General features: G+C 33.1%; 2 protein-coding genes across 3 annotated transcripts in view; both read right to left on the reverse strand.

The window, feature by feature from the left end:
* Positions 1 to 25,949, reverse strand: part of LOC142352294 (xaa-Pro dipeptidase-like) — a 453,762-nt gene that overhangs the window by 355,026 nt on the left and 72,787 nt on the right. The window lies entirely within an intron of this gene.
* The window catches only part of LOC142351604 (tyrosinase HcTyr2-like), a 59,336-nt gene that overhangs the window by 8,128 nt on the left and 25,259 nt on the right, over positions 1 to 25,949 (reverse strand). For both annotated transcript variants that reach the window (XM_075403742.1, XM_075403741.1), the window contains exons 3-7: positions 11,630 to 11,837; positions 8,665 to 9,081; positions 4,215 to 4,430; positions 1,938 to 2,190; positions 1,150 to 1,344 (exon numbers count right to left, since the gene is read on the reverse strand). In XM_075403742.1, the coding sequence (XP_075259857.1) occupies positions 1,150 to 1,344; positions 1,938 to 2,190; positions 4,215 to 4,430; positions 8,665 to 9,081; positions 11,630 to 11,837 (1,289 nt within the window). The remainder of the gene's footprint in view (positions 1 to 1,149; positions 1,345 to 1,937; positions 2,191 to 4,214; positions 4,431 to 8,664; positions 9,082 to 11,629; positions 11,838 to 25,949) is intronic.

Below are 25,949 nucleotides of genomic sequence, written 5' to 3' on the forward strand. Positions count from 1 at the left end.
CAAAAACGCGCACTAAGTTAGGCTTAATTGCAGATTATAGTGCGATATCGAGTTACGTCGCTTGTGAAATAGAGATACATAAATCGAGCGGATCCGTGATATATAGCGCGCAAGAAATAGGATACCAACCTTGTACTTGAAATTCGCGGTTAAAATTTGGACACTTTTGCAAGCACGGGTTGCGCAATCCATTCAATTTTGCGTTTTTGGTAAAGTAGCTATTTGTCGCAATAGTGTTGCATTTTCAATATATTGAATATTGACATAGGAAAAACGAACACGAGATACACATATCGGGCATATTTGCCCGTGACGGTTTGGGTATACGTCTGCGGTGTAATGTTGCGAGTAGCGCAAAAATTGAGCAGAATAATTGAGTCAATCTAAAATTGTGGTTATTTTGCGTCGAGCAAAAATCGAGCAAGAAGATCAGTTTGGGTCGAGCAAAAGTCCAGCTGTTCACTAAAGTTGAGCTAAAGTCATATCATAGACTATTTGGGACGAATAAGGTATTTTCATACCCTTTTTCAGTGAAGCATGGTTTTTGTGGTCTAAACTGGGAATTTCTACATTATAACATTGAAATAGAGCAACCTAATGTAAATTGTGCACAAGATAAGCTGAAAAGAGCTTGACAAGAAGCTCTATTTGTTCAACTTACACTTAAAACACTCACGTGCACTTTTTAAAATGCCGAAAGTCTGCACTGCCAGAAGTTAAAATGTCTGAATTTGCAACTAAGCCAGAATTGACTTCCGTTGACTTTCGTCATTTAAAAACGTGCGCGTTTCGCGTTTTAAGCATTGTTAAGGGACTCTGCAGACGTCAATTCGAAATTCTGACTTAATATCTCGAACCGCTTCGCAGTTCTCGATAAACGCCAGAAGTTCTCAGTGACTTCAAGCAGTGTCACTTAACCATTACTTAACTAGAGAGAGACAAGAAGCCTCTAGAAATATGAAAACAAAACGGATGGTAAGAGGCCAAAGTTTGAGAACTTGAGACTAGCCTGTGTAATCATTAGTACACTTTACTTTCAAGTAAGAAGAGATGCTGGTTCGAATCGAGTACTTCACAGAAGTTGTGCCGGCTTGCCCCCGTAACATTCTAAAAGTCACATTCTGATCACATTAGACAATGTATGATTACCTGAGATGGATTGGTTTATGGTATTTCAAAATCGGCTGTTTCATTAGGTTGAATTGGTTCCAATCTTTGTTATCTAGAGATCCAATTGTATATGTGCAGTTCAGCTGGGTCTCAATATTGATGCAACCGCGAGAGGTCCGGGGCACTCCCCGGGGCACTCCCTTTTTCAGTGAAGCATGGTTTTTGTGGTCTAAACTGGGAATTTCTACATTATAACATTGAAATAGAGCAACCTAATGTAAATTGTGCACAAGATAAGCTGAAAAGAGCTTGACAAGAAGCTCTATTTGTTCAACTTACACTTAAAACACTCACGTGCACTTTTTAAAATGCCGAAAGTCTGCACTGCCAGAAGTTAAAATGTCTGAATTTGCAACTAAGCCAGAATTGACTTCCGTTGACTTTCGTCATTTAAAAACGTGCGCGTTTCGCGTTTTAAGCATTGTTAAGGGACTCTGCAGACGTCAATTCGAAATTCTGACTTAATATCTCGAACCGCTTCGCAGTTCTCGATAAACGCCAGAAGTTCTCAGTGACTTCAAGCAGTGTCACTTAACCATTACTTAACTAGAGAGAGACAAGAAGCCTCTAGAAATATGAAAACAAAACGGATGGTAAGAGGCCAAAGTTTGAGAACTTGAGACTAGCCTGTGTAATCATTAGTACACTTTACTTTCAAGTAAGAAGAGATGCTGGTTCGAATCGAGTACTTCACAGAAGTTGTGCCGGCTTGCCCCCGTAACATTCTAAAAGTCACATTCTGATCACATTAGACAATGTATGATTACCTGAGATGGATTGGTTTATGGTATTTCAAAATCGGCTGTTTCATTAGGTTGAATTGGTTCCAATCTTTGTTATCTAGAGATCCAATTGTATATGTGCAGTTCAGCTGGGTCTCAATATTGATGCAACCGCGAGAGGTCCGGGGCACTCCCAGTTCGTCTTGGAAGGGTAAAAGAACAGTGTCAAAGTTCAGAACCTGGTCTGCTTTTTGGTACATTGAGGGTCCTTGACCACCCGCGGGTGTAAGGCCAGGATCTAAAAACAGATTTCTGAATTCAGTTTTTGTTTGGTTGCGTGATTTAGGGGGCATGACGATTTCTGTCTTAAAGCAGAAGAGTGCATAAAAAACAGATAAAATTATTTCAGAAAAAAAATTAATTGAATTGTTTTTTATGCTATTCTTGGATGATTTTTATAAGTTATAGGCAATATTGCACGACCCTTTTAGAGGCAATATGAAGAGTTCACAAGAAGGATTTGTTAAGTAAGCTAATCAAGCAATTATATCTGCAAAAACAAAATTCAAATTGTTCGCATGGCGTATTAAAATAGTTTTTACGTTTGAATTTTGAGCATAAATTTTGAGAAAAATTATATAAGCGATAATTTTTTGGAGATTTTTTTGTTCTCTCTGACTTCAGTCGGAATCAATTATGTCCATTTAATAAAATAAAGAGAAGTAGATAAACACTTTTTAGACAGCAGAAATGATTCAAATCATATCGCTTCAATAGCAAATGCAAAATGCAAGGCCGATCGTATCACATTTTTGTTGCGCATAATTCGTTTTGATACTGGTCAATTCAAATTAAATCAGCTTGGTTATCAAAATTTTGGTCACTCAGGTGAAAACGATTGACAAACAATTCCCTCGGGGGGGGGATTTGTGATTGCCCATCGGTGTACCTTTCATACGATTGAACTCTCCAAAATATTAGTCAACGAAAGAATGTTTACTCCCCGCTCAATGGGTGAGAACAAGTTAATGTAAAAGTCAGCAATATCTGTTTAGCAGTTTTCATAAGCAATTCTGATCCCCACTGCATCCAGTCAAATTGTATTTTTACGAGGTTTAACCTTTAACTTTGAAGTGATCAATTCAGCTCGCAAAAGCTTCATCTATGAACAGAATATCTGATACGTGAGCATTTTTTCAACGCAAATAGAAAGTTTTCATGCATAGCAAGTTTTTATGCCAAAATATTTGTCTATAAATACGCTGTAAAATTTTATCTGAAAAAATTTGCAACAACACAATCAAAATGAAAACATTCAACCTCGTTTCTAAGGGTATATGACATCTGAAAATGTATAAAAAGCAAATAGCTATAGAGCAATGTCCCGCTACATGAATTTTTGAGCTTTGATTGCGAACTTTTTGAAGAAATTTTGAACTTTTTTGGCAATTTTTTCTCATGTGAGAATAATCTTCCCTGTTGTGTAGGAGGATTTCGAAGGGGGAGATAGGCTTCTATGCCTGCAAGAAGATTCCCTTGCAAATTCTCTTGCGTGGTAGTTTGTTTAGTTAAAATTGGGGGCTTAGAAAGCCTGGAATGAAAAAATGGTCTATATTTTAACTCTCCCCGTTACGGTCATATCTCTTGGATTGAAAAACCATCAGCACTAAACTTAGCGATTTCTGATTGTTCCCGGGTCGTGGAAAAATCGGAAAAACATGTAAGATAAGCGCTGAAAAGTTGTCTTTTTTTCACCGCAAATTTCGTACATAATTTTTGGTGAAATGCGGTGAAAATATGTAATTTCACCGCTATCAGGTGAGAATCTTTTTACCCGGCCGAGAAAAAACGGAAAAATATGTAAGAGAAGCGGTGAACAGTTGGTTTTTTCACCGCAAATTTTGCACATAATTTTGCGGTGAAATATGGTGAATGCGGTGAAATTATGTAAGTTCACCGTTTACTCTAGTGGTGAAATTACATAAATTCACCGCTTATAAAAATTTTCAAAGAGATGTATGATTATTTGTGGTAAATTTTCCGTGCGTCTTTTAATAAATGTATCTTAACCATTGAACAAAATAAAATTCGAAGCGTTTTCTAAGCGGTGAATTTATGTAATTTCACCACTAAGTTAAGCGGTGAATTTATGTAATTTCACCGCATTCACTGCTCTTTCCACACAATTTTAACACGTTTTTCTAAGTGGTGAATTTATGTAAGTCCACCGCTAATCTCCGCATTCACCGCATTCACCATTTATCTTACATAATTTTGCGTTGAATGGCGGTGACCCTCGACCCGGGCTTTAAAGAAACAGACCCGAGGGATCCGAGTAGTCGATCTGGATGTCGTCTGTATGGTTCCACTTCTTCTGCCAAACCCAGAACAGTCTGTCCATGTTGCAATGGTGCAGGTAGAAACAAGGGTCGAAACTAGCAGTCTCGTTTTCACCCATGTCCCCATTGGAACCCTGGATCACTCCAAAGTAGTCCAACTCTCCAGTGATTGGGTCCACGTTGGGGTAGGTGTAGCCACCTAGTAGGGTTTGATAAAGGACTCAATAACGATTCATTGAGGCACTAAGAAATTAAATAGTTCGTGGGTCGAATTGGTTTCATCTGACATCGTTTATAACTCAGAACGTTTTTGAACGCACACAGCGGTATATAGGGGTTAAACTTATTACATCTGATATGTTCTGTTTCGGCTCCAGCTTAGTGAGATATATAACTGTTACCTCCTAAATCCCCCCCCCCCAGGTAAACGTGCTAGTTTTACATCGTAACGAGCTATATAACAAGTACTATGTGGGGGTCATAAAAACGCGGGAACCGAGGCGGAATAAAGACAATTAAACTGCGCGAAAAAATCAAACCTCAACTTCAACTTCTGTCATTGTCGACAATTTGTTGAGCATCAGATGCACAGGCAATCAAACAAAAAACTAATCATTTTTACTACCTTGCTGGCTTCATGCGAATTCAAAAATCAAAAACTGACCAATAGGTATCACGAAATTCTTGGAGTACCTTGATCAGAACAAAATAAAGGCAATTGATTATAAGAGTAATTGAATTATCTTGATTAGAGTTTAACAAGTTCATGATAAGATTTTATAAGCTCAGCTCGCCATGTTTTGAAAACATATCGCAAGTTTGTAAAGCGATTCAAGATCCTGCTTGGCTTGGCAGGGCGTATCAAGGTTCATTTTATGTCCACCCGATGTTTGGGTAATAAAGGTAAGTTTCGTTGAGTATCCAGGCAATAGGTCCCTTCACGTAACTCAACAATAATCACCTTTTTCAGATATAAGAACTGATATAATCAGAACTGAACGTGTCAGTGATCAGCCAATGGTTATCCAGTAGATAATTTTGCCGAAATTGGTTACACAGCCTGCAGCATGTTTTCAAAAACTTACGTTATACAAAATCAGAGAAAGCAAGATCAGCGAGTTTTATTTTGTCTATAAAGCGTTGTTGAAACAGGAAGTTATATCAAAAATAGAATTTTAGGACTGGCCAATTGGAACTGAAAAATTGCCATCCCATTTTTTGGAAAAGCTAATTTGTTTAAGGCTGCAATTTGTGTTGGATAAAATTAGGTATTCATATTAACGTAGTTATAGTTAATAAAGAATTTTCATATTATTATCGTGTTTATCATTGAAGGTAATATTCAAATCAAACTAAAAAAAGATTTAAAAAAAAATTTCTTACGTAACTTAGTTTGTGATTCATATTATATCTAACGGACTCTGGGGTATGTCATTGTCACTCTAAAAAATTTAATGCATTAGATGATTTGATCAATTTAGATTTTGTCAGATTAAAGTTAACTAAAGTTTAAAAAAGCATTACAAAACAGTTGTGTCGAAAATTTTGTATTTTATTACGCCTTTTTGTAGAGTAACCGCCCTATGTATATCTTCGAGTGTTTTAGTAATGAGCGCCTCAACTATCCTCATCTCGAATTTCTTTAATTTTGCTTTGTCCGAGGGGTTGCGGAGGTTTAAAATTTTGTAAACATTAGCCTCACTTCCGCTGTTCCTTTTCATTTTTTTAAATAAAAATGTTACCAAAGGTGCCTCAAGAGCCCACTTTGTACAAATTGAAAAGTAGTCTAAACACAAAAAATACTAACACAACTGTCCAAATAATGGCTATTTTCCCTCTGGTTCCTAAGAAAGTGATCTGGAACTAACCTTGTGGCGGCCTTTTGTTATTTAAAATCGATAGTTATGAAAAAATTTGCATCAATTACTTTTGAAAAAGTAAGTCTTCGGTTTCCCAAAAATCCACTAAGAAATCATCTGGAGCAGTGACTTTCTTAACAACCACGCAGCGTTAACGATGCCAATAGTGATTTTTTCATTGGAAAAGTATTCAAATTGTATTTTGGGTCTGTCCCATTTAGAACAATATTTGCATTTTTTTCAGCACAATTACAGACAAACCTATTTTAATTGAGATTTTCTATTATTGAGAGTTAAAATTTTGTTCAGATGGCGCCCGGTGAATAAAAAAAGTTTTGTGAGTCAAGTTCTTGCCCTTTATCTCTCAGACAAAGATTTTTTGCTAAATTTTAAAAATTTCTTCAGAAATGCAAGCAATAGATGTTTTTTATGTAGTCTTAGGATAAGTCTAATAAAAACAGCTCCAACAGCTCAATATCTAAGGAGATCGTAAACAAACTATCAAATGCTTTCATGTGATAACTAATGATTTTTCGCTAATTTAATTCGACAAGTACACAAATTTCATTAAATATTTTTTGATATATTTAATTCTGTGATTTTTTCAATACGCCTATTTGTAGAATAACCACCATAGATATATCTTCGAGTGTTATAAAAATGAAGATTTTAATTAAACTTATCTAATTGTGGTATTTTTACAAATGTTGTGGTCTATTTGTTCCAAACCACTTTAACTGATGAGAAACTATAAGCTCAACTGGGTTTGTTGCTCAGTCACTTTTTGTCTTTCGAAATATTCAGCGTACGGTGTTATAATTGGTATCATTAGAAAGCTTATCAAGCACGGAATTTCAAAATAAATAAATTTTCGTGAATTTTGGTTTGTCAGGGGAGTTACGCAAGTTTAAAATTTTGCGACTGTTTGCCTCATATCTTTTTTAATCGAAGTTTTCGTATTTTTGATGACTTTTGTGATATATTGATTTATTGAGTTTTTTGGGATATTTGTCTTTTTTGATATTAAAAATTAGGCATCATTCAGAACAATTCTTCCTTTGAATGGACAAGCAGCATAAGCAACAATATTTTTGGTCTAATTGCGAGTGTATGAAATTAAGGAAGTTTGTGGATTGTAACAGGGCGCTGTTTTTAAAAAACTCTTTTTGGCTTTTTATGTTAATTCAAGACTGGAATGATATACAATCTGAACTCAATTACTGGGAGACCAATTTACGTGCCAATGAAAGACAGTAAACACAAACTTCACTTTCGGGAATCGAATGCAGTCTTCAGTGCTAATTTATCAATTAAATGTTTTTGGTGCCAATTATTACAGTGATTACACCGAGTTTTCATAACATTTTTCAATTTGGGACTTTTTCTAAAATTTGCGGTTTTGTTTTTTTGCTGACTTGTCTGATTCTTAAATTAAGGGCACATTGATTACAAGTCTTATATCTCATTATTGGCTTTGAAGGAGGGCGCAATTGATTACACTTGTTTTTAGCAAAAAAGAAATCACTACGTTACAAGCTTGGCCACCGTTTTCTTGCAAAAATTAATTGACCTTCTAATTTTTGCCTGAATTTTTTGTTCTTAGTCCTGTGACGTTCTGGATAATGACAGATCTCACTCGCTGTGTACGGGGATACAAATTGGGCCACATAATTATTTCATTATAGCTAATGGTTTTCATGACTTGGACTTTAATCATTTTCAAAAAATATAAACGAATTTCTTAACTTTGCCCCTTTATGTTTTTTCTATTTGCTAATTATTATGAAAAAAGACAGGTCCCATATTTTTCGGACATTTTCAATGCATTTGTTGATTTTAATTTCTATCTGGTGATATTTTGACTTTTTACTCTGTTGTTTGTCTTGTCTTCTAGTCTTTTTGAGGGCCGGTATGATCAGACTTCTCTTAAGGCATTCTTTATTTTGTATACTGGTTTGAGATAGAAGGCGATTTTTCAAATCGATACACCAATTTTAGTTCAAACAATATACGAATTTTTGAAAGTTTTCTTTTCCTCATTTGGTGCTCAATGAACTGAAAAACGTGGTTGAGTTGGTTTGGAATGCTATGTGCCAACATACATTACGGAGCCTCCTGGTTTACGTCTAACATGATGACGTGAATTTTAGCCAAAGATTAAATTAGGTGCTGTTAATATTAGCCGGCTAAAAGTACTAACTGTGAATTAACTAATTAGATTTCAGAATGGGCGACTTGTATAAGAAGAAAAGTATGTTTGGTCTAGAAAAATTTGCTCGGTTATGATAGATCCATGGCCATGTCTCGCGTTTCGTGGCCAAATGCGCTAAATTCGTGGATAAGTCATAGCTAAATAATAACGCGTTGAGCACACTTTAGTTACCGTAGGCAAATCTGTCAGGAAGTTTTTTCAGCTACTTCTGATTTGGCAATTGAAGTAGAAACGTATAAGGTGGGGCTAACTAATTTGAGTCAAGTTTCGCACTTGATCGAATAACTTCGGCTATTTGATACACGTAAAATTTTCGGCTATCTGGACCTTCTTCTATCTAACCTAACACCTCGTCAACTCACCGATAGCCAAATGAACTGTATCATGAACGGTCTCGACTGATTTCCAAATATCCCCCAATCTGTGCTCAGATGACGTCCGATTCGAGAACGAGTTGAACTCCGGGTTATCAATAGCCTCACTAGCGTCAAAATACAAACTGTGTCCTATCGACTCCCCGTCAAACAGCAACCCATAATTCAACCAAGTCTCAAAATTCTCCCTAAACAGTTCACTCGGTGTTTTATCAAGTGATAGGATATAATCATTATGTTCCATTGCCACTTTCTTGGCAGACTCCGGGTTGTATATGCCGGAGAAAGGGTAGCGGACTGTGCGGTAGCCGGGGTCCGGTTTGATGTAGAAACTGGTGGGTTCGTATCCCTCCAGTGGTACTGGCATCACAAAGTTCATCAATGGGTTCGGCTCCTCTTTTCCATCTGAAACATCATTGCGCATGTAGGGTTTAAGGAATAGGAAACTGAAAACGTTCAAAGTGAACTATGCCCTACTTAATTTTCAGAGTAATTCAGTACTGAAACAGGAAGTTTCTCAGAGTACTGATTTAGTACTGATTCAGAGTCTGTTCATGTCACATTTTGCTCTAGTATTCCCTGATCCAGACTCTGTTTCATCGGCACAGATTTCTTGTAGGAAAAAAGAACAGAATTAAATCCTCCTAAACGGAGGGTAAGTTAGGTTATGAGTTTTTGTGAGAGTTAACGATTTTTGCGTTGCAGCTTCTCCCAAGAAACTTGAGAAGAAATTCTGTGTTTTTTGGTAGATAATCCCAGTCAATAATTCGCTTGCAAAAAACATGTGGTGGTCAAGCAAGCCAATAGACAAGCAAGCCGAATTTTGAAAACGATGCAGTTAATGTTGTGTGTGTTTCGCTCTTCTGAGCAGCAACTTCTTGAACTGTGGGTTCCCAGCTCTCATAAGTCGCTCTTTTGCATTGTGGGTTCCGTTTTAGTAGTTTTTGTCGTTGGTAGCAGTAGTTGTAGTCTTTTTCAATGGGTGGCATATCGAAGTCCGGATTGTTGTACTTGTTGGGATCTGGATGAACTTTGTAGATTCTGTCGGAAAGAGCGAGTAAGTGGACTTCAAGTCTCTCATTCAGGTGCTGGTGGAACATTGCGAGGTCGAATTCAGAGTTTCGGTTCGACTTTGTTGAGACCTCGGCATCAGCTATCATTTGCGTGATTGCTGTTAGATCTTCTGGTAGGTCTCTTGCTGTGAGGGGTTGTTTCAAGGCTATTTTGTCCTAGTAGCTGCTGCAGCCCTCGTAGATGGCAGCATGGTTTCCTTGACAGTTGGCACACTTGGGGCTGTCTCTGGGGACAGTGCAGTCAGCTAGCTTGTGACGACCTCCACATCTGATGCATGTAGCTTCTAGGGTGCTTGTCATGTAACCGAAGCCTTAGCACTGATAGCGCTGGATCACCACATCACGTCTGGGAAGAGGAGGAGAAGAGGGCTTGGCTTTTCTCGACTCTTCGCATCAGTAATGGGTGAGCCCGGTCATCAGGCCGCCGCTGATCAGGAGCGTTTTCATGGTTTCGCACCTCTCAGTGGCTGGGTGGGGCTTGATTGTCTCGGCTTTGGATTCCTATTAGGCTCATATTTTCTGGGTAGGTCTTGTTGATGGCTGCTTTTACTTTGTCCAGGTTTTGTCCAGCCTTACTCCGACTATCACAAAGCTGTGGTCCTTAGCATAATTGACGCTATTGGTGGAAGGCAAAACTTCCGGACACAAGTTTTAGATAGCAGAGAGGGCCTTCTTGAACAAGGCACCGCTTGGCTTGGACCTCTTTGCAGCTGGAGTTGTAGTTGCTTTTTGTTGCATCTCTGTTGTAGCTGCTGTAGTGTTGTAGTACGTCGCAAGCCGAATTTTGAAAGTGAGAGAAAGAAAGTCGAAAAATTTTGGGATAGCGGTATTTTAAGTTGCCCTTTGCGGGCCGGTTGGTGCGCTTTGCGCGCGTCGCAGTTTTTCCGCGATAACCGGCCCGCGGTTTCCGGATTACAACCTACAGAGGATGAGACGCATGGCAATGGACAGCGGTCCACTGAAGCCCGTACCCCCTAGATGTCAGAAAATTGATGTATTAAATACGTTCTTTCCTTTGATGATCATATATGATTCAATATTCAATGTTAAACAAGAGCGTTTTTATATACAACTTTAGTAGCTTGATTTTGCTATCTGGTTTACTTACTTTTTTCTATTTGTAGCAAAAACTGTTGGAATTAAATTTCTGGTAAAAATTTTTCTTTAGAAAGATTCCAAGTTTCATGTTGAGTAATGGGCCCTGATCAGTAACGTACAATTGGCTTCAAAGAAAAACTACAGCTCATCAAGAGACGTAGCAATTGCTGATTTTGTAAAAAAGAAAAACGTCTCAAGCAGAGTTACATGACGTGATTTTTTAAAAGAAAAACAGGCTTCTAGAGTTAAATTAGACGGCTGAAATCTATACCATAGTGATCGAAGGATTCAAAATCCTGCAGGAGTCTTGCAAGCAATTTTGGAAGGGAATACATTACTTGCAATCTTCTTGCAAGATTCTTGCAAGATCTGAATCATCTTGCAAGAATCTTGCAAGAATTGAATCCGTTTATCACTAGGTGTAGTATGGCTTTTGGCTCTACATACAGGCGGTACAAAATTAAAAATTATATTCGTGTGATGACCAGCCTCTAATTTTTAATAGAAATTTTGACAATAATGTGTGGCCTTTATATGAAATCAACATTTTGTCGCTGTTTTTCCACTTAAATACGATCATTTAGCGTTGAAACTCAATTTTGCTAACTTTGTTATCAAATTCTTAGGATATCTTTGTAACTCGAAATCATTGGAAATCCGAGGTACTTTTATGCAATCATGTACAAGTTAGGTTTTCTTATTATTAACCTCTTAAATTGTATTGCAGAAAATATACATATACTTGCCTAAAAGGGCTTCTTAGTTAGTAATACTTGTCATACCTATCAGAACTGTCTCATTAACGAGCAGAGGTGGAATCGGGTCTCTGTTCTGGTCGAAATAGTCCCAGTAGTGGAGAGCCACTTGTCCATCCTCGCCCTGTTCGTCTTCTGGCACGACAGTCTGCAATGCCTGTTCGATTCTGAGACAGTAGAATCTGTGCCAAGTTAGGAATAGGATATTGTGATGCTGACAGTAACTCCTCCACACCTTTGCAAAGAACCCGGGTCTAGGTTTGGCGTTGAACTTTCGTAAGAAATGCGGTGAATTTCGCGGTGAATTTGGGTAACAATTGCGGTAAAATGCGGTGAATATATTTTTTCAACGCATTCACCGCATTTCTTATTAAAAAATTACCCAAAAACCTCGGCCCGGGAAAATGCGCTCTTTCTTATAGAAACAAAACTTGATAGTCTCGATAAGAAACATAATAAAACATGCACAATCTTGTCAAGATTTTGCCAGGTTATCAAGTTACATTAGAAACGTATCAACTAAGGCTGAAACCTTAAATTATGTCAGTAGTGGATAAAACAGGGATCTCAACCAACCGTAAAATTTGGCCCTTTCTCCATACGCTAACCGCGCATGTCGAATCGGGCCAAATTTCACAGTTTGTTGAGATCCCTGTTTTATCCACTAATACAGCCACCACTATAAAAACATATTACGCGCACAATTTTGTGTACAAAAAAATGTACATAGCAAGTATAATTTATGTATTTCATACGCTAATATCCAAAAGTTCTCAAAGCTAGTTTTAAGCCTAATTTCATATCTAATATACCAAACAATATTGAAATAAATCAGGTTAATCATCTCACAAAGTTTTTTTTCAATAGAATCGGATGGACTGAAAATAACTCAAAATTGCTTAGAATTGGATAATAAGAAACAAGTTTCTTTAAAATTTTGACTTTAACCAGGAGACGATTGATCTATGATGTTTAACTGAGTGATTCTATGTACCTGGTTACATTTTTGAGCCGAGTATTGAGAGGTCTTGTTAAAAGGTTGACTCGCCTTTACCACGCTACGGCAGTAATGCTCGACCTTTCTTAATGGCAACTGTGGGGGAGGGTCCAACTACAGAATGCTTGAACACTTTTAATTTTAATTATTAGGCTGACTGAATTCTAATATTAAGCTGACTGAACAATGTTAATATATCATTTGTAGGGATATCGATATCAATATTAATATTAATATAAAATATATTTCTGAATAACCAATCACTCATTTATCATTTATGAAAATTGTAGTTCTGTCATACACCTAGATTGTAGCTGGCTATCCTTCTGAACTTCTGCCAAAAACATTGTTAGGAACTTTTTCCATTCTGAGTAGTAGTCTGTTGAGACTAGGATCCTCGGATAGCTTTCACATGCCTGAGAGAAGTTGATATAACTCTGGATGGTAGAGTAGGAATATTCTTTATCGTTCAGCAGTTGTTTCCAAGGAACACCCTTATTGTTTTCTTGATGATTTTGTTTCACTTTCCCCCATATGAATCCTCTGTCAGAAATTGTCAGTACATATAAACGATTCAGCTTTCCTTCCATGTTATTGACTGTGGTGAGATAAGACTCAAATTCACTAACATCGAATGAATTCCTGAGTTTATCACGAAATGATAAATAATCTGGCACATTCACTTCAAACTTGTCGAGTGTTTCCTGATGCTCGTAAATTAGTAGGTCCTTCTTGAACTTGGAGAGGAATAACTGGAAGAGTTCTGTTTTAGTTCGTTTTCCAGTCTCTCTTTCAAGTTCGGCGGTGTTGTCGGGTATGCATTTGTTCTCCTTACAAAATGTAATCATTTTAGTTGTTAAATTAATCAACTCGTTTATATTTTCTTCAGATAAAGAAGTGCATGATAAAGCTCCAGTTATTAAAGCCTCGTCAAATGACGAAAATTGTATAAAATTTTTCGCTAGTTTTTGTAGTGAAGTGAAACTCATGATGAATAGCCAAAAAGTGCCGTGGAGAATAAAGGTCCCCTCATGGAGAATTATTCTAGAACATTCTTTTTTCTAGAATATTCTGACATGATTTTTAACTTAAAATTAGTTATCTTTTCCCAGGCAATCACCTGTTTGAAAGTAAAGTAATATTTAAATCCTTCTATTAAATTGAAATCTTTGTATATTTTATTAAAAATTAAATAAAAATTTTAATAAATACTCGCCTTACTAGCTAATTTTTAAGGGCATCATATATTCGAAATTTTCACTTGTTTGATTTCATTCTGTTAGTGGTGGTGGCTTTCTTTGTCAATGGTGGCGGCCATTTTAGCATGACATGCACTTATCATTCGATCTGCGAAGCAGTTGGGGAACCAAGGGCGGAGCCCCTTTCACTGATATGTAATGCGATGTTAAACCAAGCTTGTTGACTTCTTGTACTATTAGTGGTTGCTAAATATGAAAGAAAGCGAACAAGAAGAGCACAGTCAAAAAACACGGATATCGGTGGAAACACAGTGATTAGTGTTTTTCAGTATAACTAGTGAGATCGTGTAACAAGTACGTAAAACCAACTTGTGAAAATTGGTGTAACCACTTCTTGGATCTGTGAAGCCACTTTGTGGATTGTTGTAATCACTTTGTGGATTGTTGTAACCACTTTGTGGATAACTTGAATAAAAAAACCAGCTTAACTCTTTTATAAATTTTAATTTTTTGCTAATATCTGCGAAGCAGTTTCACTGATTTTGCGAATCACTCTTTAAGAGCGATTCACTTTTTTCGGGGTGATTCCCGAGTAGAAAGGTTGCTCTTTTTCGCTCTTAAAGAGTGATTCCCTCATTTTTGATCAGTGAATTTGCAAAACAACTTCGTTGAACTGCTTCGCAGATATTTTTTTTATTTTTTTATACTTTTATTTCAAATTATCTATACTCTTCAATAAATTTATATTTTCTTTCACTTTTTCTATATATAAACCATTATTAATAAGAAATGATACAAAATTATAATATTTACACGAGCAACTTTCCCCATTTAATGTAATAATAGGATCTTTTGTTCATCCATCTAATGATGTATATAGTGGCAACTTTGTTGATCTGCCAAGCAGGTTCCCTGATCCAGGATTAATTGTTTTCTCACTCAGAATTCTACTAAATCCTTTAGGTATATCTACATCCGGATGTTGTTTCTTTACATGAGCCCGTATCCCATCATATCTCACAACAGAAGTACAGTATGGAGAATTAACTTTAGCTGAAATACAACTTCTACATGTATACTTACTCTCATCAAAATCAGTTAGTGGTTTTACATAATAACATCTATTACAATTTCTAGATAAAACTTTATTATTTTTAGGATTTGGATCTGTGAATTTGTAAAACAACTCCGTTGAACAGCTTCGCCGATTCAGATCTGGATCTGGATTTGGATTTGGATCTTGATCTGAATCTAAGTAACAGCTTTGCCGATCTGAACTAATATTTATCTGCGAAGCGGTTGGGGAACCAAGGACTTCGTCCCTTACACCGATCTGGGAATCTGCTTTATTACAATTTGTTTTTCCATATTGACAACAACCTTTTTCTTTTAATTCTTTCAAACAAATACCACTAAGTGTTTCTTCGTCACATTCACATCTACCAATTTTATCTACATGATGTATTGAATAATGAAAAACTAAATTAAATGGAAGTCCACATTTATGAGGACACTCAAAACCTTTTATAACCATTTATAATTAAGCAAATCTGCGAAGCAGTTACACTGATAGGTCTTCGACCATGTTTCACCATCCACAAAGCGGTTTCACCGATTAGCAATGCTACTTCGTAGATCTGTTTCTCAGCCGCTTCGCGGATCCATCTTATCTTCATCAACATATTTAGCCATAATTCCAATTATTTCTTCAGTATAATCTTTAGATAGGATACACCTAGTTAAACATTTTTTCCCATCTGATTTGAGTATATTAGTTGTTTTACATCTATTATCTATAATCAATTCAAGTTCTTATTCCGATTTATCTTTAACAAAATCTACAATTTCATTTCTGAATTCTTCTTTATCTTTATATAGTTCACATAAATATTCTCGTCCCTTTCTATTTAAAATCCCTCATCATTTATATATTCATCTCGTATTTTTTTTAAAAACTGTCCACCTTCTCCATATCCATAAAACGGCTTCACCGATCCGTAGTTAACTAATGTATTTTTTTTATTTAATATACCACTCGCAGCAGTTGCTACAAATGCGAAAGTTTTTGCTGTTGCATTAGGATTCGTAAGATTATATATTATAAAAGCCGGAGCTATAATTCCAAGAATGGCTGATCCTATCCTAAAACCATTTGCTTTAAGTTTTTCTCTTGTTAAAACATCATTCTGTATTTTAATATCTTTTAATTTAAGACGTTTATTAAAGTAGAATTGATAATCATCATGATCAATAGTATTTCTATCTGTAACATTATTCATTAATGGTTTCAAATTAGCTATAATTTTTTTTCATATATCATAGTTCTATTTCTATCAATAATAATGAAAGTATTATCTTTCCTATTATATTTAATTATACCATAACCAAGTTAGGGGGCTATTCCATCTGTACAATTATAATAGCTACTATTTAATTTGCTAATTATATCATAAAACTTATGATCACATTTATATATACTATTAAAGTTATCAAATAGATCTTTACCATTATAACTTGTTAAATAAATAGTATCACAACTCATTCTTGCTGTATTATTTATTTGGGCTGGTTTATTACACATGACAATCATTTGAATATTGTGATGTCTTCCTTCTGTGAAATAAAAGCCTATATCCTTATTTAACTTATCACCCATATCATCAATTACAATTACGCTATCTTTGAAGTTAGACATATTTTTTGTTGTAATCATACTCATATCACATTTATTAAACCCAATATAAAACTCACCAGTCTCAGGATCTACCCAATCTGTATCATCTTTACACACTATGGCTATATTTTTGGCTTGCTCTTCCTCTTGGCTTGGGTCTAAGTATAATTTTAAATATTGTCTAATGAAATATCTTTTACCCGTACCAGTTCCACCATAAACAATAGTATGTAATGGTGACTTTTCATATTCAAATCTAACTAGACTCCTATTCATAAATCCACCATAACTTTCTTCTAGTTTTGTATATTCACTTGGTATTGAATCATATAATATAAAACAGAATATAATAATTAAAATACATATGAAGATCGCACTACCCATTTCCATTTTTACACTTATAAAAAAATGCTTATTCTAACTTTTGAAGAGTTCAAAAATAAATACAATATTGATAATGAAGCTATGAGTGATATTAGAATAAAAGATATAGGCAAAGATATAAGTCTAACACCAATTGAAATAGTAATGAGAGATGAGATTCTGAATATGATCAGTGAACACAACTTCAACATTATTGTAAATTTACATCCAACTGATGGTACACATTGGGTTTTAGTTACAAGAAGAGATGGTGGTCCTGTGTATTACTTTGATAGTTTTGGTGTTGAGACCCCTCCATATTTTTTAGAAGTTGAATATTCTAGTTAATCAATGTAAATATCCAGGAATATATAATGAGTGTTTTTGTTTAAGTTGTAATGTTAAGGATAAAGATAAAGATAAAGATAAAGATCAAGATCTACGAAGTAGCTTTGCTAATAATAATAATGTTAATGTTAATCAAGGAAGCCGCGTCGCAGATGATCTACGAAGTAGCTTTGCTAATAATGTTAATGATAATGATAATGACATTGATAATGATAATGTTAATGATAATGTTAATTATAATAAAAATATTAATGATAATATTAATCAGGGAACCTGCTTCGCAGATGATAATTTTATATATCAGAGAACCTGCTTGGCTAGCCACGAGCAAAGCTCGTTCGCAGATCTATTTGGTGAAAAACATCAAAAGGGTAAACCTAATAACAATGGTGAAACATGGACGAAGTCCCATAGTCCTACTAACAATATCTCTGTAAATATAAATGAAGATCTAATATCATGGCTAGATGATGATAATATAATTACTGAAGCTACACTCCCAGAGAACTTTAGATGTATAATATCTGGTCCTAGTGAATGTGGCAAGACATTCTTATTAAAAAAACTAATTCTGGCTAGAATATATTTTGATTAGTTATACATCATTGGTCCTACTGGTGATCAATATGAGGGTGTAGAGGGTAAAGCGGAGATCGAATTTATTAAAGATATAAAAGATTTACCCTCTCCCGATCAACTACCCAAAGACTTAAAGAAACTAATGATATTCGATGATGTTAGAGCCAAAGAACCAGTTATTAATGAATACTTTTGTAGAGGTAGACATAATAATTGCAATATGATATATCTTAATCAAAACCTGTTCTCTCTGGATAGACAGAGTGTGAGAGAGAACTGTAATCTATTTATTTTATTTGAACAGAGAGGTAAAGTCCTAGCATCGATGTATCAAGATTTATTTTCAATAATATTGAACTTAGTTATAATGATTTTGCTAATATATGTAAAAAGGTATGGAAAGAGCCTTATAATTACATTGTCATTGATATATCTAAAAACAAAAATATTAATGGTAAACTAAGAATTAATTGGGATAGGAAAATTTTGTAGTTTAGTTTAAGTTAAGTCAAAGATTAAGATTAAGATAAAGATAAAGATAAAGACTAAACTAGATGTAAAGTAAAACTCAATAGATCACCATTAAAGTCTATAGGTCTTCCATACTCATCTTTAATATGATATTCAATATATTCTATTCTATCTTTAGTTACATTTTGATATAATACAAAATTTGGTATTATGTTTATCATATAACCCGGTGGTTCTATTAGATTAAAAGTATATAGTATGTCTGTATCATTGCCATTATCTTTAACACCAGATATAAAATTAAAGTGAATATTAATTGTATTAAAACCCATTATATCAACAATTTTAGTTGCTATATGTATACCTGTTGAATATATTTGTCTATCAAATACAAGTAATGATCCTACCGAGTTATCTACATCAAAGCTAATCACATCTTAAATTACTTCTATTTTACATTTCATTGTATTTTTATCTGCTTGTATTAAAACATTATTATTAGTTTCTTGTTTTATTATATCTGCCCTATCAACTATCTCATATGCGCCAGGTGGTATTGTACTAATCATACTAGCATATATAAACCGATTATTTCTTTCCGTTATATTAAACACTGAGTTATAAACTGATAATCTAATTAAACCTAACTTCGATGTATTAAGTATAGGTTCATTGAAATGAAATCTTTCTGTCGGTCTCATCATTCTAAAGATAAGTGTATGTTCATCTTTAGTTTTAGTTAACTCTTTAGTTATCTTTTGTAGTTCCCATAAGATTAAGTTGTCTCTCATTTTTTATCTTATAAAAATGGACTCTAATTTCGTTGCAACTCCCGGTTATAATAACAAAACAAGCAGTAGAAAGATTTTAAATATAATTCCAATAATAGCTATAATTATATCTATATTTAGTTTAAAGAAATATGAATCTGATAACCTCTAATGAAAATGAACTTAATTATATTTAGATTATGAATCTAGCTTTAATTATATCTATATTTAATTTTATAAATAAGAATCTGCTAACCCCTAATGAAAATAAATTTAATTAAACATAAAAGTAAGATTATAAATCTAGCTATAATTTTATAAATATTTACCCTAATAAAAATGGACTTTAATTTGGATACAACTTATGGTTATAATAATGATATACACAACAGTAAGATTATAAAGTATAAACCAAATAATCTGGCAACAATGAATACGGTTAATACCAATATTAATATCATACTCAATAGGTAGAGAATCACTTAAATATAAATGATTGATATCTAAAGATAGAGTTTGTTGTTTCAGATAAAGCCGGTGGTGTATTTGTTAATGATGCTAATATCAGATTAGTTAATTATGGTATGTTGGCATTGTTTAGTTCAATTAAGTTTGAAACTAGTGGTGGAAGGACTATTGAATATATAGATCATTGTCATCCTAATCTATTAATGTATAAGTTGTTAACTAGTACTAATGATGAATATGAGAGTGATTTTGTTAGAAATCAAGGCAATAGAGATAGTCAACTTAAAAATGATCATATTGCTGCAGAACGAAGTCATATGTATATTATGATTAAGATGAGTGATCTGTTTGGTTTTTATAAATGATTTGGAAAAGATTATATATGGTTTAGGATTTAAACTAATATTAAAAAGGAACAATAATGATAGAGCTCTATATAGAGTTATTGCTAATCCTGGTGCAGTTGCCAATGATGGTAATATAGAAATTAGAGATATATCATGGTGTGTACCTAGTATTGATCCTAGTAATGATAATAGAATTATTGTGCAGAAAGGATTAAATAAAAAGAATAATATAGACTTTAGTTATACTGAAAGAAAGACATTTTATAAGAATGTACCCAATGCTACTAACTTCTTGTCTGATCTTGGTATGGAAAGTGGTATGGAAAGACCGCAATACATAATAGTTGGTTTTGAAAATAGTAATGTTAATGAACAAACTCATGATGCAAGTACATTTGATGTAATGAATGTTACTGAATGTTATTGTAAGATTGGTAGTGAGTTTTATCCCGAGGATAGAATGAATATTAATTATGGTACCAATAATTATAATGAGGCTTTTAAAGAGATTGTTAGCTTTAATAGAGATTATAATGGGCTACCACATAATATAAAACAATATATAAATCATAGAACATTCAAGAGTAGTTATAGAATATATGTATTTGATACTAGATATCAAAGTGATCATATAGGTCCACAACCAATACAACTCAATTTTAAATTTAGTGCTGCAGTTGCTGATGTAATATGTCATGCATTAGTATTAACTAGAAAGGTTATTAGTGTTAATAGTGATGGTAATAAGATGGTTGATATTATATCATAATTATAATTATCTGCGAACGGACTTCGTCCGTGGCAAGTCAAGCAGTTCCTGATAGTCATAGTCATAGTTATAGTCATTATAGCTAAACTATTTCTTACTTGTCTTAACAAGGCCCTTAGCATAAATAATATCTAATTTCTTTTTATTCTCTAGAGCTAAGCCTTTTGCTTCAAGCTTTTTCTCAGTCTTATTCTCAGTCTTGCGTTTAGTCTTAGTCTTGGGGTTAGCAACAAAAGGATTATACTTCGTAACTTCCATTATTTTTTATATATAGAAATGAGTCATTTACAGAAATTTCAAACTAATTCATATTGTGTTGGTGGTAAACATTATAGTGGTACTAATAACATAAGAGGTTTTGTTTCCACAAAAGGTACTAAAATGTTAAAGGGTAATTGTAATGCTTGTCGAAGAAATATGTCAATGACTGTTAGTAACGCAACAATACAAGCGGAGGGATTGAAAGATTTCTTTAAAAGTGTTGGTAAAGCTACGGTTAATTTTGGAAAGAAAGTTGCTAATAATCCAGTAAGAGCATTAGAAATAGCAAGTAAAATAGGAAGTGCAGCTGCATCTAGAAACCCTAAAGCAGCTCTAGCGGCTACACCTGATTTAATTAAATTTGCAACTACTGGTGAAGGTACAAAGGTAGTACAAAAAGGTAGAGGGTATACTTAGGTACAAAGAAAAGATAATTATTTGATTATGATTATGATTATGATTATGATTATATTATGTTTATATTTATGTTTTTGATTATGATTATGATTACATTATGATTATATCCATGATTATATTATGTTTATGATTATGATTATAGCTATGATTATGATTATATATTTATCGATAAATACTAATACTAATATTATTATTACTAATAACGTTGTTATTACTAAGCACTAATATCTTTAATCTAAAAAAATACTCGACTTTTTCTTCTTATTCTTCTTATAATCCTCATATAACTTAACAAATTCATTATATTCATCATTGTCTATTTTATTATCATTCATTGATTTAGTATATAGTTTATTAAACTTATCACTAAACTGTTTACTGAAAATATACATTTGTGAATACTTTATAATTTTATTTCTAATTTTAGTATTAATTGGTTTTGATAATGAACCACAAACAGTTGCTGTAGCAAAAGCTGTTGGTATAGAATAAGGTAATCCTATACCAGTTAATGAAACTGATGTTGTTGTTGCCGTTGTTGCTATTGATGATAATACTATTTCTGTTATCTCAGCTACGTTAATATAATTCTTAAATCTACTTAACTTCTTATTATAGTTATTAGTTTCAGTTTCATAATAATTTCTAATATTTTTTATAATGTTAATATTATTGTTAAATTTATTATTAACTTGAATCTTTTCATTTATGTATTGTTCATTAACGGTTGACAAGTTGGGATATAGTAATTTCTCACCCGGTGCTGTTGGATTGCTCATTTTCATTAGGAAAAAAACTTTCTATTTCTTTCATTACATCTTCTTGATTAAAATCATAATGCATCTCAAGTCTATCTTGTTCTTTATTTTCAATTAACTTACTTCGTAAAAGTAAGGCAATTATATATCGTACTATTACTTTTCTAAGAGATTTATTGTATTCTTTCATTACTCTCAGACCGTTAGTAAACATAGCATCTAAGTGTATATTAGTAATATTTTGATTAACCTTATTATTATCAACCTCTAGTTCTAATTGATTATATATAGAGATAGTATCAGCAGCAACTTTATTGCTAAATCGAACAATATTATTTTCAGATTCAGTTAACTTATTAGCTAATATGGTTAAATTATTTGATTTAATAGAAACTAATTCAACTGTCTGATCATCAATCCATACAGCACCTCCATTGGTTGTAGATGATGGTAGACGAATAAAGTTTGCATTTAGTTGACCAGTTGTAACTTCTTCAAATTCACCTTTTCTTAGTTCAGTTACGTTTTTACTTAAGATGCCAATCTTATTATTAGACGATAATAAATTATTGTCACAATACTCTTTATTAACAACATCTTTTTCATCTGTAGGAGGATGAACATTTGTAATTTTATAGGTATCCTTCATGTTAATATTATCATTATCTTCTAGGAACAACCCTCGGGCCTTACTTAATGTTAAATTGTTTGTTGATGTTGATGTTGATTGGTGTTTAGCCTGATTGAATCTGTTTCTTGTCATTATTTATTTCAAGAAATATATTTAATGATTCTAAAACCTTATTATTAGATTCAAAATCAAACTCAGATTTTAATAATTCCTGTTCGTAATATTTACCTTCTATTATCTCACCATTAATATCTTCTATTTTATAAGTTGGTTGTTGTGTTTTTAGAACTTCATTAACTTTAAACAATTCTCTATTCCAATTAGAAGTGTATCCTTTAGAGAAAATGTTACGTTTGTCAGCATTCCTGACATAGTCACCAACTTTAAGTTTCGGCTTAGTATTTTTAAAATTGAATGAATATCTAACTTTATCGGGATTATAAGAAGCATCAACTGGTGTCATATTAATTGTTGAATGAATGTTATTGTTATATGATATTACTGCATCATTTAATATATTTACCCAATTACCATCTCCATTGATGAACATTGGTTTATTAATTAAATGTAATAATGTTCTATTGAATCTCTCTATAAACACAGCCTTTAAATCACTATAAGTAGAGTACCTTTCTGTTCCATATTCTTTAAGTAAAGAATTAAATGTTTTATTGTAAAACTCACCATCTCTATCTACCCATAACTTTTCTGGTTTTCTAGGTTCAGAGCCACCCTGTGGACTTTCACCTAATACTATTTTAAAACCATTAGTTATAGATAAACCAGATTTATTCTTTAAAGGAATAGCCCATGCATATTTTGTGAATATATCTATAACTGTTAATATAAACTTAAAATTTTTGTTGTTTTTATTTAGAGATGACTTATCAATTAAATCAGCTGACCATGTTTCATCTTTATATAATGGTATTATTCTTTGTCTTTTAAACTTTGTTATTTGAGGACTGAATACTTCTTTAGCTAATAATTGTTGTTGTTTTTCCATCATTATTCATTTACCATAGTTAAAAACAAAATTATCTAGTTGCTCGTGATTAATAATATTCATAGATAATAGTTGCTTAGATATATCTAGCATTTCTTCATATAGCCCATCATGACCAGCTTTTGTTTCTAGTATTAATAATTCTAGTCTTTCTATTAAGTTATTTGGATCTGCAAAGCAGGTTGGCATGCTACGGACGAAGTCCGTTCCCTGATCCACGTAGTGGTGGCAACTTTGTTGGTTAGGGTTGCTATTTAATCCCCTACCAAATACATCATCTTTTAACCCCATTATATGTTTTATTGTTCTTTATCTACTACTTCTTTTATCACCTATTCCTATATTATATCTAAAGTCTTTCAAAAAAATCATACTCAATATTAGCATATGTTATATTTGGATTAGTGAGAAAGTTAATAAACCCATCTGAAAATTCATGTATGTTATCCCTTACTATAAAACCATGATGATCTAGAGTTATATTGACATTGTTCATGGTATATTCCCCATTCTCCACATCCTTGAACTCTAACCTTAATTGGGGGTTAGATTGATTAAGCATTAAACGAAGAATATAGGCTGTATCTTTATCAACTAAAAAGGGTTTGGGTTCATTTATAATGAGTTCACCAGTTTCACCAGTTTCACCAGCTTGACTAATAGTTTTAGTTTGTTTATCTAACTCTTTATTTCTCCATTCTATTGCTCTTAATGTTTGTTCACCTAATGCTAGATTTTGTTCATTTTGGGCTTGTATTGCTTCATTGTTTGCATTTAGTGTTTTAGTTAAAGGATCAAATAACTCTTTTATTTCACCATAATATTCTTGTTGTTTTAATTTATCTTCTAATCTATTTTTTCTGTTTTGTTTTTCTAGATTGTTTAATTCTATAAGTGTTTCTAGTATAGTCATTTTATATGTATTGAAAAATTATAATCATAAAACTAAAAATGGATAATGAAAATTCTTTTGATGAAAACTACTCTGATTTAAAAAAATGCTTAGCCTGAGGAAAACATTATAGGGTTGTTGAAGAGTTTATCAACCATACTAAAGATCCTAGGCATGATGAATTAATAATTTCAAGTTATTCTAGATATATAGAAGAACGCGAAGTTAAAAAAATAGTGGAATTTATAGAAGATAATAAAAATAGATTAACTAAAGGAACTAGTAACCTAAGAATATATTTAGCGGGAATGATGATATATAATGCACTAACTACTAAACCAAGGGAAGCCATTGATAATTTTATTAATGGTTTGTTTTGGAGTATTATTAATCAGAGCTTGTTTGCAAATCAGTGAAACTGCTTCGCAGATCATTATATAATATAATAGCAGCTTCAATTAACATTCTATTACTATTAATAGTTAGATCTTTAATATTATTAATTACTAGATCTTTATTGATGTCTAACTCTAGACCTAGTTTTATCGGGGAGCCCACTTCGAGGATCATTTTTATTAAATCTCTTTTGAATAGATATAGATTCTCACCATGAGGATAGCTTATAATATTATTTACATAAAATCTTTTATCATCAAATGTGTTTAGACTAATCTTACATGTTTTTGTTGTTGTCATTTTATCACCAAATTTTGTATTCTACATTCATCTACACTTCTCTCTGTGTTATACATTAGTGCTTTATAATACTCCTTATGTTTAGCATTGTTACAATTCTTTATTCCTTTCTCTTTAGTTTTGTTGGGATAATCTTTAAAGCTATACGTCTTTGGTGTTAAAGCCACAAACTCTTCTATGATCTTACTTCCCATTTCATGTTTGAATTTACTAGGGACTTTATTATTTGTTTTGATAGGAGGCTCTAGATTACTTAAATCCATGTGTTCATTGTCGACATTACCTTCAGTATAACTTAATATAAAACTATCAGTATCCATATAATGGAGTTGTAGATTTTTGCGAAATGGTTGTAGAATTTTATAGAATACATCATACATGTGTAATTTACTTAATTCTATTATAGTAACACCTACATATACTGGAGAGTCATACTCTTTTTTTTTCTTTATATATTCAATTTGGCTACAATCTTTATATCTAGTTATATTCTTAAATGTTGGTTTATTTATACTTTTCATTATCTTTTCTTTATCGTGTAAGAACTTACTTTGAAAGAAGTGTAAGGGATTCATGCACCAAGTGTTAGGGATTCTTCCATATAGAGAGTTGTTCATTAGTTTCTTTACATCTTTCTCTGCTTCAGTTTTATTTGTTGCTCTTTTGTTAGTGTTGTTTTGGATATAATCTCTACATATGTA

The sequence above is a fragment of the Convolutriloba macropyga genome, chromosome 13, assembly GCF_964194025.1.
Source record: "Convolutriloba macropyga chromosome 13, txConMacr16.3, whole genome shotgun sequence".
NCBI lineage: Eukaryota > Metazoa > Xenacoelomorpha > Acoela > Convolutidae > Convolutriloba > Convolutriloba macropyga.